At 53.5% G+C, this 12219-nt stretch overlaps 4 protein-coding genes across 4 annotated transcripts; 1 reads left to right on the top strand and 3 right to left on the bottom strand.

Moving 5' to 3' along the window:
* Nucleotides 1-363: 363 nt before the first annotated feature.
* Nucleotides 364-1551, bottom strand: HO173_004199 (uncharacterized protein; the record flags this gene model as incomplete). Its single annotated transcript, XM_037306123.1, has 3 exons — nucleotides 364-650; nucleotides 744-951; nucleotides 1291-1551. The coding sequence occupies 3 exons, from the start codon at nucleotides 1549-1551 to the stop codon at nucleotides 364-366; spliced, it is 756 nt and encodes a 251-aa protein (XP_037167316.1).
* Nucleotides 1552-3499: 1948 nt separating this feature from the next.
* Nucleotides 3500-4834, top strand: HO173_004200 (uncharacterized protein; the record flags this gene model as incomplete). Its single annotated transcript, XM_037306124.1, has 1 exon — nucleotides 3500-4834. One exon carries the CDS (start codon nucleotides 3500-3502, stop codon nucleotides 4832-4834), a length of 1335 nt encoding a protein of 444 aa, XP_037167317.1.
* Nucleotides 4835-7844: 3010 nt separating this feature from the next.
* Nucleotides 7845-8540, bottom strand: HO173_004201 (uncharacterized protein; the record flags this gene model as incomplete). The annotated part of the gene is made up of 1 exon (XM_037306125.1): nucleotides 7845-8540. One exon carries the CDS (start codon nucleotides 8538-8540, stop codon nucleotides 7845-7847), a length of 696 nt encoding a protein of 231 aa, XP_037167318.1.
* A 1873-nt stretch (nucleotides 8541-10413) lies between these two features.
* On the bottom strand, nucleotides 10414-11037 carry HO173_004202 (uncharacterized protein; the record flags this gene model as incomplete). The annotated part of the gene is made up of 1 exon (XM_037306126.1): nucleotides 10414-11037. One exon carries the CDS (start codon nucleotides 11035-11037, stop codon nucleotides 10414-10416), a length of 624 nt encoding a protein of 207 aa, XP_037167319.1.
* Nucleotides 11038-12219: the final 1182 nt, after the last annotated feature.

Consider the following 12219-nt stretch of genomic DNA (forward strand, 5'->3'; position numbering starts at 1 on the left):
GGACTATCCCGACGTGGTATTATGCTCTCATTGAGCATGAGAACATCATTGAGTTGTGGCAAATGATTGTAAATTAAGGAGAGAGTTGGTGGTGAGCTTCAGCACGGGAACATCATTCGAAAATGGTCAAGCAGTACGGAGACCCAAGACGTTGCGTCGGAGTTGAGCCTACAGCTCCTTGGAAGAATAGGAAGCCTTTGCGGATGCCGTATTGAGAATCATCTCATAGAATAGAACATTAGACAAGGTTAATGCTAGAGGCACGACTTTCAGACTTCCATCATCTCTATCATAACATACGTGAACTTAACATACGGCATAATGTACAACTTTCCCCCTTCCCCTCCCCTCAAACCTCCCTCGTCATATCTCCTCCATGTCACTCCCCTCAGCCTCCAGCCCCAACTCCGGGAAATCTCCCACCTCCACCCTCTCCGCTCTGACGAAGACACCCCTGTTCTTCCCGCACTGGAAATACCGCTCGCCGGAGGGGACGCTGCCATCGTTCTTGCCGACAGGCTCGTCGAGCGTGATGCCGACCCAGGGCGCGCCGGGGGGCCCTGGCAGGGTGGGGACGGGGCCGACGAAGGAGACGGTGCCCCGCTTGGTGGACGAGTCGGAGAGGCGGCAGCGCGAGGTGGGCGTGATATCTGCGTCATGCTCAGGACGGAGAAGTTTGGATCGGTGCTGGTGAAGGAGCCACGAAGAAAGAAATCAGGTTGGAGATCACGATGGGAACTCACCCCTCTCTTCGACCTCGTTCCACATCTCGCGGACCTTCCGTTCTTGGATCTCCGGCGCGGCCGGGTCGAAGCGGCCGATTTGGTGGTCCTTCTTGTAGGCGCGGACCGTGTCGGGGAGGGCCTCGTACTTGGATTCGGGCATCTCATATTTGGGCACTGAGGAGAGCGGGGGTAGTGCGGAGATGGGGTTCGGGTTGAGAGATATGACCTTGAGAGTGGACTGTTAGATGAGGTCCTGTGGTAGGAGAAGCTGATCGAAAGAGACAATTGTTGAAATTCAGAAGGCCAATCGCGAGGGCCGCCCCGTCGAGGCGAAACAGCCTCACGGCTCGATTGCTGGATATCATAATACGCATGGCGGATGCAACAGGTACCACAGTGAAGGGAGGGAATTGAAGCTGAACAGAGTCCGGGAGTCCGGCAGAATGATACATGCAGGGACGTGCATTTATGACAGCTCAATCTGCATTTCTTTCGTGCCAAAAGTAATTGGCTTTGCGTCGAGTAACGAATGACCGCAGTGATGAAGAAAGGATGCCGCTTGTACCTTTATCTCGGCATAAGGGACCAAGGGCCACCTGCCGACCTCAACACCGTCCTCATCCTCAGCTTCAATCGGAATCTCTCGCTGCTGGTCCGGCAGCCGCAGGGTAAGCTTTTGGGACGAGGGTGCAATGCCGGTTACAGGCTCTAGCTTGGTTTTGAGATGTGCAATTGTCCAAGACGGGGTGATGCGGCGCTCTGAAGAAGAGGCGCTGGATGTGATGAGGACGGGTATATCGCGTGCGGTGGCCATGGATTGAGGCATTGCGGGTCCTAGTCCGGTGGAATTGACGGAGGTAAGGTAGCTTGTTCGTACGTTAGGGCGAGCCTGACGGTTTGTTTGGACTGGTCTGGTGTTTTTCCGGTTAGATGAGGACCGACGATTTAATGCTGTCAAAGAGAGAATACCGTAGCAGGCGTAGCAAACATCCAAACGTTCACAGGGTCACAGTCTAATCATCTCGCAAGATCTGCATGCCAGATGCATATTGCATTAGCCTTTTGAACCAGTTGCATCAGGTGCATGCATTAGTGACAGTTCCTGACCGCTCCTTCGCGCGCTTTTCTTTGAAGTCTGAACCGGGATTCAATCCCACCGACTTTTCTTCTGCTGCAGAATATGCACATGCCTTTTGAGAATGAGTAACATTTTGAAGCTGGAAACTCACCTCCTTTTCCCATATATCTGACTTGGATATCCTGGTGATAACAGCTGTATCACAATTGATCCATCCCCATCTTCGGCTTCTTGCACTGCGCGCGTCGTGGATGAAATGTGCCAACCTGGACCGCCAAGAGCGGTACGGGCCAGCACATCGGACCAACCTTTCCTGCAAACAATCGCAAAGTCTGTCTTGCGACTGCTTGCCACTACTCCTACACACTACCTGACGAACCCTGTACTAACATCCATAGCCTATTGTCTCACCGCCTGAAGTCGGCCCAACATAGGGCTTGCACGCCCTGCAGAGGCAAAAGATGAGCTGAATGGCCTTGGGCAGCACTCCAACGTTTGTTGTTGTTTCGAAGGCGACATGTCAGTTGCATCGCTGCCAGTGGAGATTGCAGTGCTACGGGGTATCATATTCTCGAATTGCCTCACTTCAAGCGAGCTTGACCGAGCTTCTCCTAATCGGTCATGATGCTTGCCCTCACCGCCAATCGGCAAGATGGGAGGCAAACCCTGCAGAAACACATCAGAGTCGCGACGACCCTCTACTAGACAGAACTAGACGGTTCATTCGGGCTCCAAAGGTTTCGGACGGCGTCATTTTAAAGAATTCTAAGCCTCACTCTAACGCTGCAGATCACCGTTCGTTCTTCCCTTCGTCTGACTGGTGACATTCTTGGCTGGGCCTAAGAATGCTAAGAATGCTAAGAATGACATCTGCATGTCTTGACCGCAATTCGATTCGCTGCCCCTGTTTCATGCCTCCTCCGACCAATCACTCTCCGCTGACAGATCATTCGCCGCCTTCCTCCTTTCTCTCCTATCATCCCCCGCGCCAAAAATCCACTTGCTATTTTCTCTTCCAAACATAGGTCAGAGCCTTCGTTCTGTCGCTTTCCCTCTCATAGCGTCGAACTTTCTACAGCCCAGCTGCACTAAAGTCCGGCTGCTACCTTACTTTTCCCTTTGGGCGTTATGCGAACAGGAGGCTATGCAGCTACGATAGCCGGATGAATATCCCCGAGAGAGAGGGAGAGGGAGAGAGAGAAGGGGGGGGGGAGGGGGATAGATCTCGTAACGTGGGGCCTGGCTACCTGCTTGACGCATCCCTGCTCTCGTTTAAGTACATCGCGCACATTGCTCTTGATGCTTCTTCGGATCTCTGCATTCACTCAGATTTGAAGGCGATGAGCGATGTTTCATTGACGTCCGCCCAATGCTAGACGCGGGTCCGCCATAACCAACCCTATTGGCTCTTCCCACTCGCGTCTAAGTCCATCGTTGGGCTAGAAATGGCAAGCCGATTGCACAAATCGGACACGTTGAATGATCTGGGAATTGGTAACACTTGATGGTTAAAATGATACATCCCCCCTTGGTCGATCATCTCCGACTCTAATCTCATCGGAGGGACCATAATACTACATCGATCATTTCAAGTTTTTCCAGGCTTCACACCCTCTGCTCGATTTATAAATCCACCACAGCCTCACCATCTTGCGTCATCTTCATCCTGCAACAAGCTTCTGAGCCCATCGTCCAGATGTGCGATTGCCAAAACCCTCTCCTCAGTCCGGTCGCCAAGCTGGATATCAGAGATCTCATCGAGGAGAGTCCCTCTCCCCGACCCAGGACGACACAACCCTCTGCCTTCTCACGATCGAGCAGCTTTACCTCCCCTCATACCCAATATTCGCATACGCCGTCTTCGTCAGCTTCCTGCTCTCTGTCTCATTACTCAGCCGGTACGGCTCCACCAAATCCCTTCGGTCGACAGCCAGCCCACGGCTCTCAGCAGCTCCCGCCACAGCCGCCACCGCCGCTTTCCAACACAGCTCAAGCAGTGTTCCAGCAGAATCCAGGCCTGAATCCAGCTGCAGCATCTGCCAAGCGTCCCCCACCGAGCGGCAGCCACTCTTCAGACTCCTCCAGAAAGAACAGAGGCAAATGGACGCCAGCCGAAGATGCAAAAATCATCGTACTCCGTGGCCGTGGCATGAAATGGGACGACATCAGCGTTGAGATACCAGGCCGCAGCGGCATCAGCTGCAGACTGCACTACCAGAACTACCTCGAAAAGCGAGCCGACTGGGACGAGGAGCAACGCAACAAGCTGGCGAGAGTCTACGATCGGTATGATCCTTCTCTCTTCTCCAAACTCTACCAACGGCAAGACCAAACTCGCCGTACCCGCAACCGTGCAAACCAAGCAGCTAATCTTCCTCGCAGACTCAAGTCCGATCTCTGGAACCCCATCGCAACCGAACTCGGCGTGCCCTGGCGCGCATGTGAAGCCATGCATTGGGCCCTCGGCGAAGCCGACATGTGTCGCCGTGCCCACGTACTCCCTTTCCCCATGGCCACCAGCCGCCCCGAGCCGGCTTCCGCTCCGGCGCCCAGCGCCGGCAGAGTCGCCCAGCGCGACCGCATGCGTGGCTCCACCCGCGTCTTCGAAGGCCGCGACATCACCACCATCACCTCTCCCGCCTTCCACAGCGTCAACGGCAACGGCAACGCCCAAGGCGGCCACGGCCCCCCCTTCGCCGGCATCCCGCCCCCCATGAGCCTCCCCGCCATCGGCACCGGACACGGCTTCCCCGGCTACGAGGAGGAGGAAGAGCAAGACGACGACAACAACGACGATGACGACGAGCGCCGGCAGGAGGGTCCCCGCGTGCGCCGGCGCAGACTGGGCAGCGCGACCCGGTTGCCCGGCGTCGCGGAGCTCGACCGCACCATCGCCGCCGACCTCGCCGCTTCCTCCGAGGCGGGCAGGCGCGTCAAGCTGGAGGAGCCCGGCCGCCGCGTCAAGCACGAGCATGACCGGAGGGGGTCCGGCGGATCCGGCGGGTCGGGCGCCAGCCGTCGCAGTCGTTGATGGTTGGCCGGGTTTGGCTGGGGGATTGACGCGTCTACGGGGGCGGAGATGGATATTCTACGGAGGCATTGGCGTGGGTGGGGAATCGACACTTTTACAAAACGGGGCGGTACACAAAAAAGGAAACACACACGAAGCGTGCATTTCGGAATAATTTTTCTGTTTTGTTTTGTTTTGGTTTTGGGGAGTTTTCGCAGAGGCAACGGCATGGCATGCATTGGCATTTGTATACTAGATACCTCCCCCCCCCCCCCTTTTGGTAACACACCATACACTCTACAATAGATGGGACAATCACTTCGCACACACGGGGCCCGTTTCTTCTGCAGATAGATGTCTTTGTGACCTCCCTCTCCTTGTCCCATACGTTGATCCTCCCCATCCGCAGCATCTCCACTTTATTTTGCCAGCGACCCACACAACCCTGAGAGTGCCCTGCCTGAGCAGAAAAAAAAAAAAAAAAAAAGGGCCGCTAGGACGAATCGAGCGCTTCTAAAATTGAAGTGGAGGCGGTGTCTCATTTCTGTCCTTCACGGCAAGGGATCATTAAGATCATGTAAGATTCGAAACTTGGACCACGAGCACGGCTGGTTGTCGAAATTTTTTCACAAGGCGGCGCCACCTCGTGTACGGCAAGGGATGACGTGCATGAGAAATGGGTCGCCTGGTGCGCTGGAGCTAATGCACAGTGTGGCTTGTCGTTTCAAATTTGTCGGCATTTGGGAACTCGGGTGGTGATTATGGGGGATGCGGCTCTGGGTACGATGGGCGCCAAGAACCGCGGGTGATTGATTGGGTGAACGGCTCCGAGCTTTGGCAATCGGGATTGACGTTGATGTTGGGCGTATTTGTCAGATGCCACCCCGTTGCCCGTCAATTTGATGGGCAAGGGGCAAAGGACTTCTTGGGAAATGCAAGACATTTGAAAGCCGTTGTTTATGATCCATTTTGAAAACGGGCGGCGATGATCATGCGTGGTGTGCAATCTTGACCTCAGGGTTGTGTGCAAGGCGAGCCGTCATTGGTCGTCTTAGCGCCATCCGGTTCTCTCAGCAAGGCTGAGATCTCGGAAGTGTTCGCCTGGGTGTAGCTAATGCATGTCATCCCGTTGTTTCGGAAATGGTTGGCAGGTGATCGTGAGAGCGACAGGACGTGGACCTCTTCGGCCGTTGAGCGCGGATGGTCACTAGGTGCGTGGAAGCCTCTGGGATTGGCTCGAGTCCAGGCAGCACTCGTCAAGCATGAAGCCGCCCAGTGCTCGAAGTCAAAGGTGTGCATGCTGCAGCGGCAACCCCCGGCCGACACGAGGGATTCCGGGGGTATTCGCAGGAACTATTCTTGGATGCACAACAACCCATTGTCTCAAAGTCTTCGAGAAAGCGGCCCTGGGGTTGCGGGTCGGAGATGAGTGGTGGGGAAGGGAAATGAGCTGCGGACGGCCGCAAGACGTTGGAGCTCGGGATCACGCTAAGGCTACCTGTCACCATTCAAACGCAGCGCCACCTTGTTGCTACCACTTCGGCTGGATAGCGTGCTGGAAACCGCACCCCGTTTATCCCTGCAGTTCGGAAAGACTATACACCCGAATGGTAGGGATCTGTAGATCAATTCAAAGAACCAGGGCCAACCTCAGGAACCCTGATTTGCAGACCGAAAACATCATCCGTGGAGCACAATGTTCCGAGGCACGAGCGAAGGATGCTGCCTTATCTGGATCTGCAGTCGAAGGACAATGACGTGCATGGTACGTGATACATGATACATTGACTCCCCACAATATGCCTTATCTGGAGTTTGCAGAGGCTAACGCAAGACACTCTTTACATCCGATTTCCAAACTGAGGGACTGGATGTGGTTGGACGGGCTAAAGGTGATCAGCTGACTTGTATCGGATGTCGTGGTCCAATGGGATCAGGCGCATAGAGCAGCAGGCAAGAGTGGAGCAAGAACTCGGTTTTGTTTGCATGAACCAATGCACCACAGAAGTATTTGGAATAATGTTAGAGTATTGTCTGCACCATGCAGGGCCCCACGAATCTCGCAGAAGAGGCGAATTGAGGGGAAATCGTTATTGAACCAACAACCGGGTTGGTTCGCCTGAGGCGCAGACCATGCTGTCAAGCGAATGCAGAAGAATTCCTGCCCTGCAGGAATGAGTCGCTCAGTCGCATGAACAGTCCTTTAACCTCGAAACCCCCTCCCATCTCCGACAATGGAGGAGTGGAATTGCGGCCGATGCCGTATGCGAGATGACGACGTGCTGTAGAAAAGATGAGCCCGGGACCTTGGTACCTTGGTCGCCTGGTTCTGTATTAGCACATTCGCCCGGGATATTCGTAGGCAGACAAGCCATGCTCCAGACGTGGTTGAAGGAGGTCTTGCCACGGCAGTGGGGCGTCAAGCTCCTCAGTGTTAACTGGTTGTCATTCCCAACTCCCACACGCATGGACTCGAATGCTGTGTGAGAGTGTCTCCAATCAGCGAAAGCGTAATTTACTATCGACTGCCCATCGATTATGCATGGAAGCGGGCCGGCCGTCGAGCATTCTGCAATCGTATGCAGGTGAGTTCTGCTTCTTTGCCATTTGCCAGGCATTGTGGTGGTATACGAAGCAGGAATTTCCATTGTGGCATGCTGCATGCGGCTGCTTCTATCCTCTGATGAACGACATGCTGTTTTGAATTTGGAGGGATTTAGGCCTTACTCAAGATGAGCGTGATTGGCCGTTGGGAAATTGAAAGACCCCTTTTGGAGTCCTGCTATGCCGGAACTGATCGGATCTGCTTTTGGAATTCAGCCTAACCGCTTGCGTCGATCCCAATGCAGGTGTGATCTGCGCACTGATGGCTGCGGCAAATGACTCTTGATAACTATACAACAGTAGACAGGCACGGAGACACCAGTGCAGTTCAAAAGGATAAGAAAGAATGGTGATTTGAGCACCCAGATCGTCCGGAAGATCCATCCCGTGAAATCGACTGTGAGACCTTAAAGCTGCCTGTGCCGTTTCATGGCGGCTTGGGTGCAGCAATCGCCCACCAGTTATCCTTTTCATACCCATATTCCAAAACTACGCCTCCAGCTTCGACAATGTCATGTTCAAGCTCTCCCTGGCGGTACAGGTGATAGTAGCGATTGAAAGTCTTGCCCTCTTCGGGCCCCTGCTTCATCACCCAGGGTACCAGGACATCTTGATCATCACCTTCGTCCCAGCCTCGGCGGCTGTGCCTCTGTTCGAGTGCCCACACGTATATCAACGCTCTTCCCCCAATCTCTGCTCCTGTAGATCGTCGAAGCGATTCGAGAACAGCAGCCACTGCTTGAATCCGACGCTGAGGTGTGGACAGGTGATGGACCACGGCAATTGATATTGCGAAGTCGAAGAATCCAAGCGGATGTGGCAAAGTCAGGTTATCCGCAAGCAGATAGCTATGAGGCTGATGCTTGCTCGCAATCTTGACCAGGTTGACAGATCGATCAGAGGCCACGATGAAGACGTTTGGGTTAACAGCTAAATATTTGCCGTTCCCACAGCCAATGTCAAGACCAACTGAGCCTGGGGCAAGATCCTTGAGGAAGCGCTCGACGATTGGCCACGGCTTGTAGCGAGTTGAAGAGAAGTGTGAAGCTATTTCTTCATAGACTTGGTGAACATGGATCTCTTCGTATTGTCCGATGTTCCCTTTCGGAACATTAGAGGTCATGAGAGGCCCAGTGCACGAGTTGTCGTGCCTCGAATCTCGAGGTGTCAGAAATTGTAGGCATCCTCATCGAGAAGATCCTTAGTGGCGGGAGATCGACAGTAGTCTTGCTTGGCGGGACGCTAAGAAAATGAAGCAACATCAAAGATGAATGCCTTCTGATCCTCGTTACAATGGACTTGGATTCATAGGCTATAAATTCACTAATTGACTGACAGCTTACCTATACTCTCCTTCCAGTCTCTACCAGCCGTCTTCGCCTGATCAAAACAAGTTGAAGATCAACATGCTTCGCAGGCTTTCCCACCTCTTCCAACTCTTCCAACGTCAACATGCAATATTTTTAATATAGCTTTCCAAGCCTACTATATCACGGCCCATCCGCGCGGAGTCCTTGTCTTTCACATTCCCTTCTTCGAAATCTACATTCCACTTGATCATATATTTTGAACTCTCAAGAGGAGCTGTATATGTGAGACCCGTGCGCTTTGTGAAGTTCCCAGTGGTGGAAGCAAAATTTACAAATGGTGCTATGTTTCGCCAGTTTTGCATCAAGAATCACACCCCCAATAACCGTGCAGCTTTCTTGGACCATCCATGTACGCGCCAAGCTTTATCATCTCGACACAAGCCTGCCGATGGACGCTTACAACACTCCAAACAGCCACATATCTCTGCTCTGAATGGGCTCGGATAGCTTGCTTCCTCATCCCAAACCCGCTAATCTGAGGGACCCATTTTGATACCAATTGTCCGTCAGATATAGGCCCCTTCTTCGCCGGCTTCAAGCTCCTTCGGCGGCACATCCCTCTGCACGGCGGCTATGCACTGCGCCGCGCGCTGAGTACTTGACGACAGAGATGATGACGTCGCCGCGACGGCTTACGGGTCTTTTGGGTCTGCAATCTTGTTGCTCCAGCGTGCATATCCCATCCACTGGCCCTTGGGTTCGATAAGTCTTGGCAGGACATCAAAAATGGCTCTTTTCGCAACACAATAATTTTGGAGCAATAGCCTTTACGATAAAAGTTTCGGCTGCAAGGTTCTAGACCTTGTTAAGAAGAATAGTTGCAAAATCGAATCTTTTCTGGTGGGCGTTCCTGTTGTTGAGGTGCGATGGGTTAAAAGAAGGACTTTTTCATGTTCGGTTGGGAACTCCGGATTATTGAACCCTGCCAGTGGATGGGATAACAGGGGGTCAGAGGGGTGGACGGGGAGTATTTCGATGTGGTGGATCTGGATGCGGTTATCGCGGTCAGGTATAACAATGTGGACCAATTAACGGGATCCGTTCAAGAGCGAAGCGGTTACAGTTGCCTAGACACGTCTAAACTCAAGTACATGTTCCCAACATTCCTACAACCCCAACAATGCTCTGTCCAAGCAATTCGACCGGAACCGACCCGTCGTACCATCACAAACGAGACTCGACTTCGGCGCTTCTAGTATCCCCAGCTTCGACACCGGCGCTTCGTGCACAGTGCCCGTTGCTGACCTACAGCATGTTCTGGATACACAGGTACAATTACACGGACACGCCAAGTCGGCTGTCGAAGCACCCTCAGTCATCGAATCGTTGCCGACAGTGACATTATTCGTCGAATTCGGAACCCTGCTTGCAGCAGCTGCCACCAGCTCCCTCCCTTCCTGCCCAGAAGAAAGCAAATCAGATGACCGATACGGCACTTACACCTCCCGGTGAAAAAAGCACTCGCAACCCCCTGCCACGCACTCAGCAATGCCCAGCATCCGCCCGCCCCATCGCAAGGCGCGGCCGGGCCCCAACAATACCGCCCGCACTCCGGACCATTCGGCGCACCGTTGCCCAGCTCCGGCAGATCCCGTCGAAGAGGCCGTAACATCGACACCGGCCCATTCACTCCTGGCGCCGGGGACAATGTCGCCGTCTGCGGTTTCGAGTCCACGGATGGGCGATCTGCCGGCGGACTCTGTTGTCGAAGTCGGAGTCGCGCGCGTAGAGGACGGGCAGGAGGCGGTTGTTGTTGTCGCCGGCGCGGGAGTGGCCTCCGCTAGGGCTGAGACGCAAGCTCTTTGGATCATGTCGCCCGTGCGGGCATAATCGAGGTAGTGGCTTGGGTCGCTGGAAATTGTCCCGTAGAGGCAGTAGGGCCATTTTGCAAAAGACTTGGGGCTGGCCGCAGTAGGGGCCGTGAAGGCATCGTTGGATCAACTTAGCGTTTGATCGAAGGATCGGCAGGGCCAATCTGTTGTCCCACTGTAGACTGGTGATGTCTGGCGGTCGCCAGGTCAGAGGTCGTGCGAAGAGATGGTCTTTTCGGTCGGTACTTCCGATGCCGGTGTAGCCACTGGACAGGCCATCGCCGTGCAATAAATACTCGCAGGATGCATGGTTGGGGCTGCCGTAGAGGGTTGTGCATAATCGTAGTGCTAGAGCTCGGAGGAGAGAACAATTCAATGTTAGGTAGCGATCGTTGGCTAGCCAAGGTCTTTCTCTACGATACCGAGAAAATTGCTCCATTGCAATTGAAAGTAAACACTCGAAGAAAACTAGAAGCAATACAATATGGCTGTAGGGGTCATTGGGCCGAAGAAAGGTGCTAAAGGCGTGTTCCAAAGCCGCCATTTGCGCTACGAACAATCCCATACTATATCGGGGCGACATGCGATCCTCGTGCTGAATTCTAAATGTAGAAGCGAGAAAACCCCCTAACTTGGCTATATAGATAGGATCTGAACCGGTCTCAACGCTCTCAAACCTTGGGGAATCCCCAGTCTTTGCCGAGTTGCGAGTTTTTGCCACGGAAAAATTGCTTTCCATCAAGGGGCAGCAGCCCAAAGAAGTAGCGCGGTTGGAATCACTCCCCGGATGCTTTTCCTGCTCTTTTGAGACTTACTCTGGTCCGTCGAGGCAATTTCATCGTCCGTTGGTGATTCCGCCGCTACGTTCTCGTCCACTCTGGGCCAGAATAAGATACATGGTGTAAATGCAGCCTCATCTATCCCGCAAAATAGATTGGTCCACATCGCGGATGATGCTAATTAGCTATGGTCGTATAGCGACCAATACGCTCTGGTGCCGCGGTGCTGAACCACAGACAGTAGTCGATACTGGAGAGCAAAGTTTTCACGAGTATACGGAGACAGGTTAAGCTCCTCATTGAAAGGAATGACGGCCCTTCCCTTCATTTTTTCCCCAGATCTAGACTCGCCCCAACTGGCAAAACGAACAAGGTGCGTTACGAGGATCCTGGGTCCAGGGAATAGCTGGGCGACGTTACGCGTGCTTGAATGAACATAAAGCATACTTCGCATCCTGTATCAGCAGAAATGGAAACCAGACGGATATACAAATCTTTGAACAAGCGGTTTGGGCACCCTCACACAATCCTATTAAGCAAAGCAACGTGTCCCTTGACCTTCTGCTAGCCTTCGAAGCCATAGTCTCAACGCAGAAAGAGTCGAGGAGAGCAGAACGGTGGTACTGTTGGAGAAAATCCTTCCTGTTTGGTAGCAAATTGGGGCCACAGGCCATCTTTTCGGGAGAAGAAAGCTCCTTCACCTCCCAGCACTGTCTTTTTACTTGGGTGAAACGCCATGTTTCGACAGCGAAGGGTTCTTTCTGCTCTCTGAACTTATCTCATTCCTCGGATTTTTCCTTCCCAAACAGCGACGCTGACTCTGGAATATGCCCGGGGTACGT

The sequence above is a fragment of the Letharia columbiana genome (genome assembly GCF_014066305.1).
Source record: "Letharia columbiana isolate WasteWater2 chromosome Unknown Sc0000010_s0, whole genome shotgun sequence".
NCBI lineage: Eukaryota > Fungi > Ascomycota > Lecanoromycetes > Lecanorales > Parmeliaceae > Letharia > Letharia columbiana.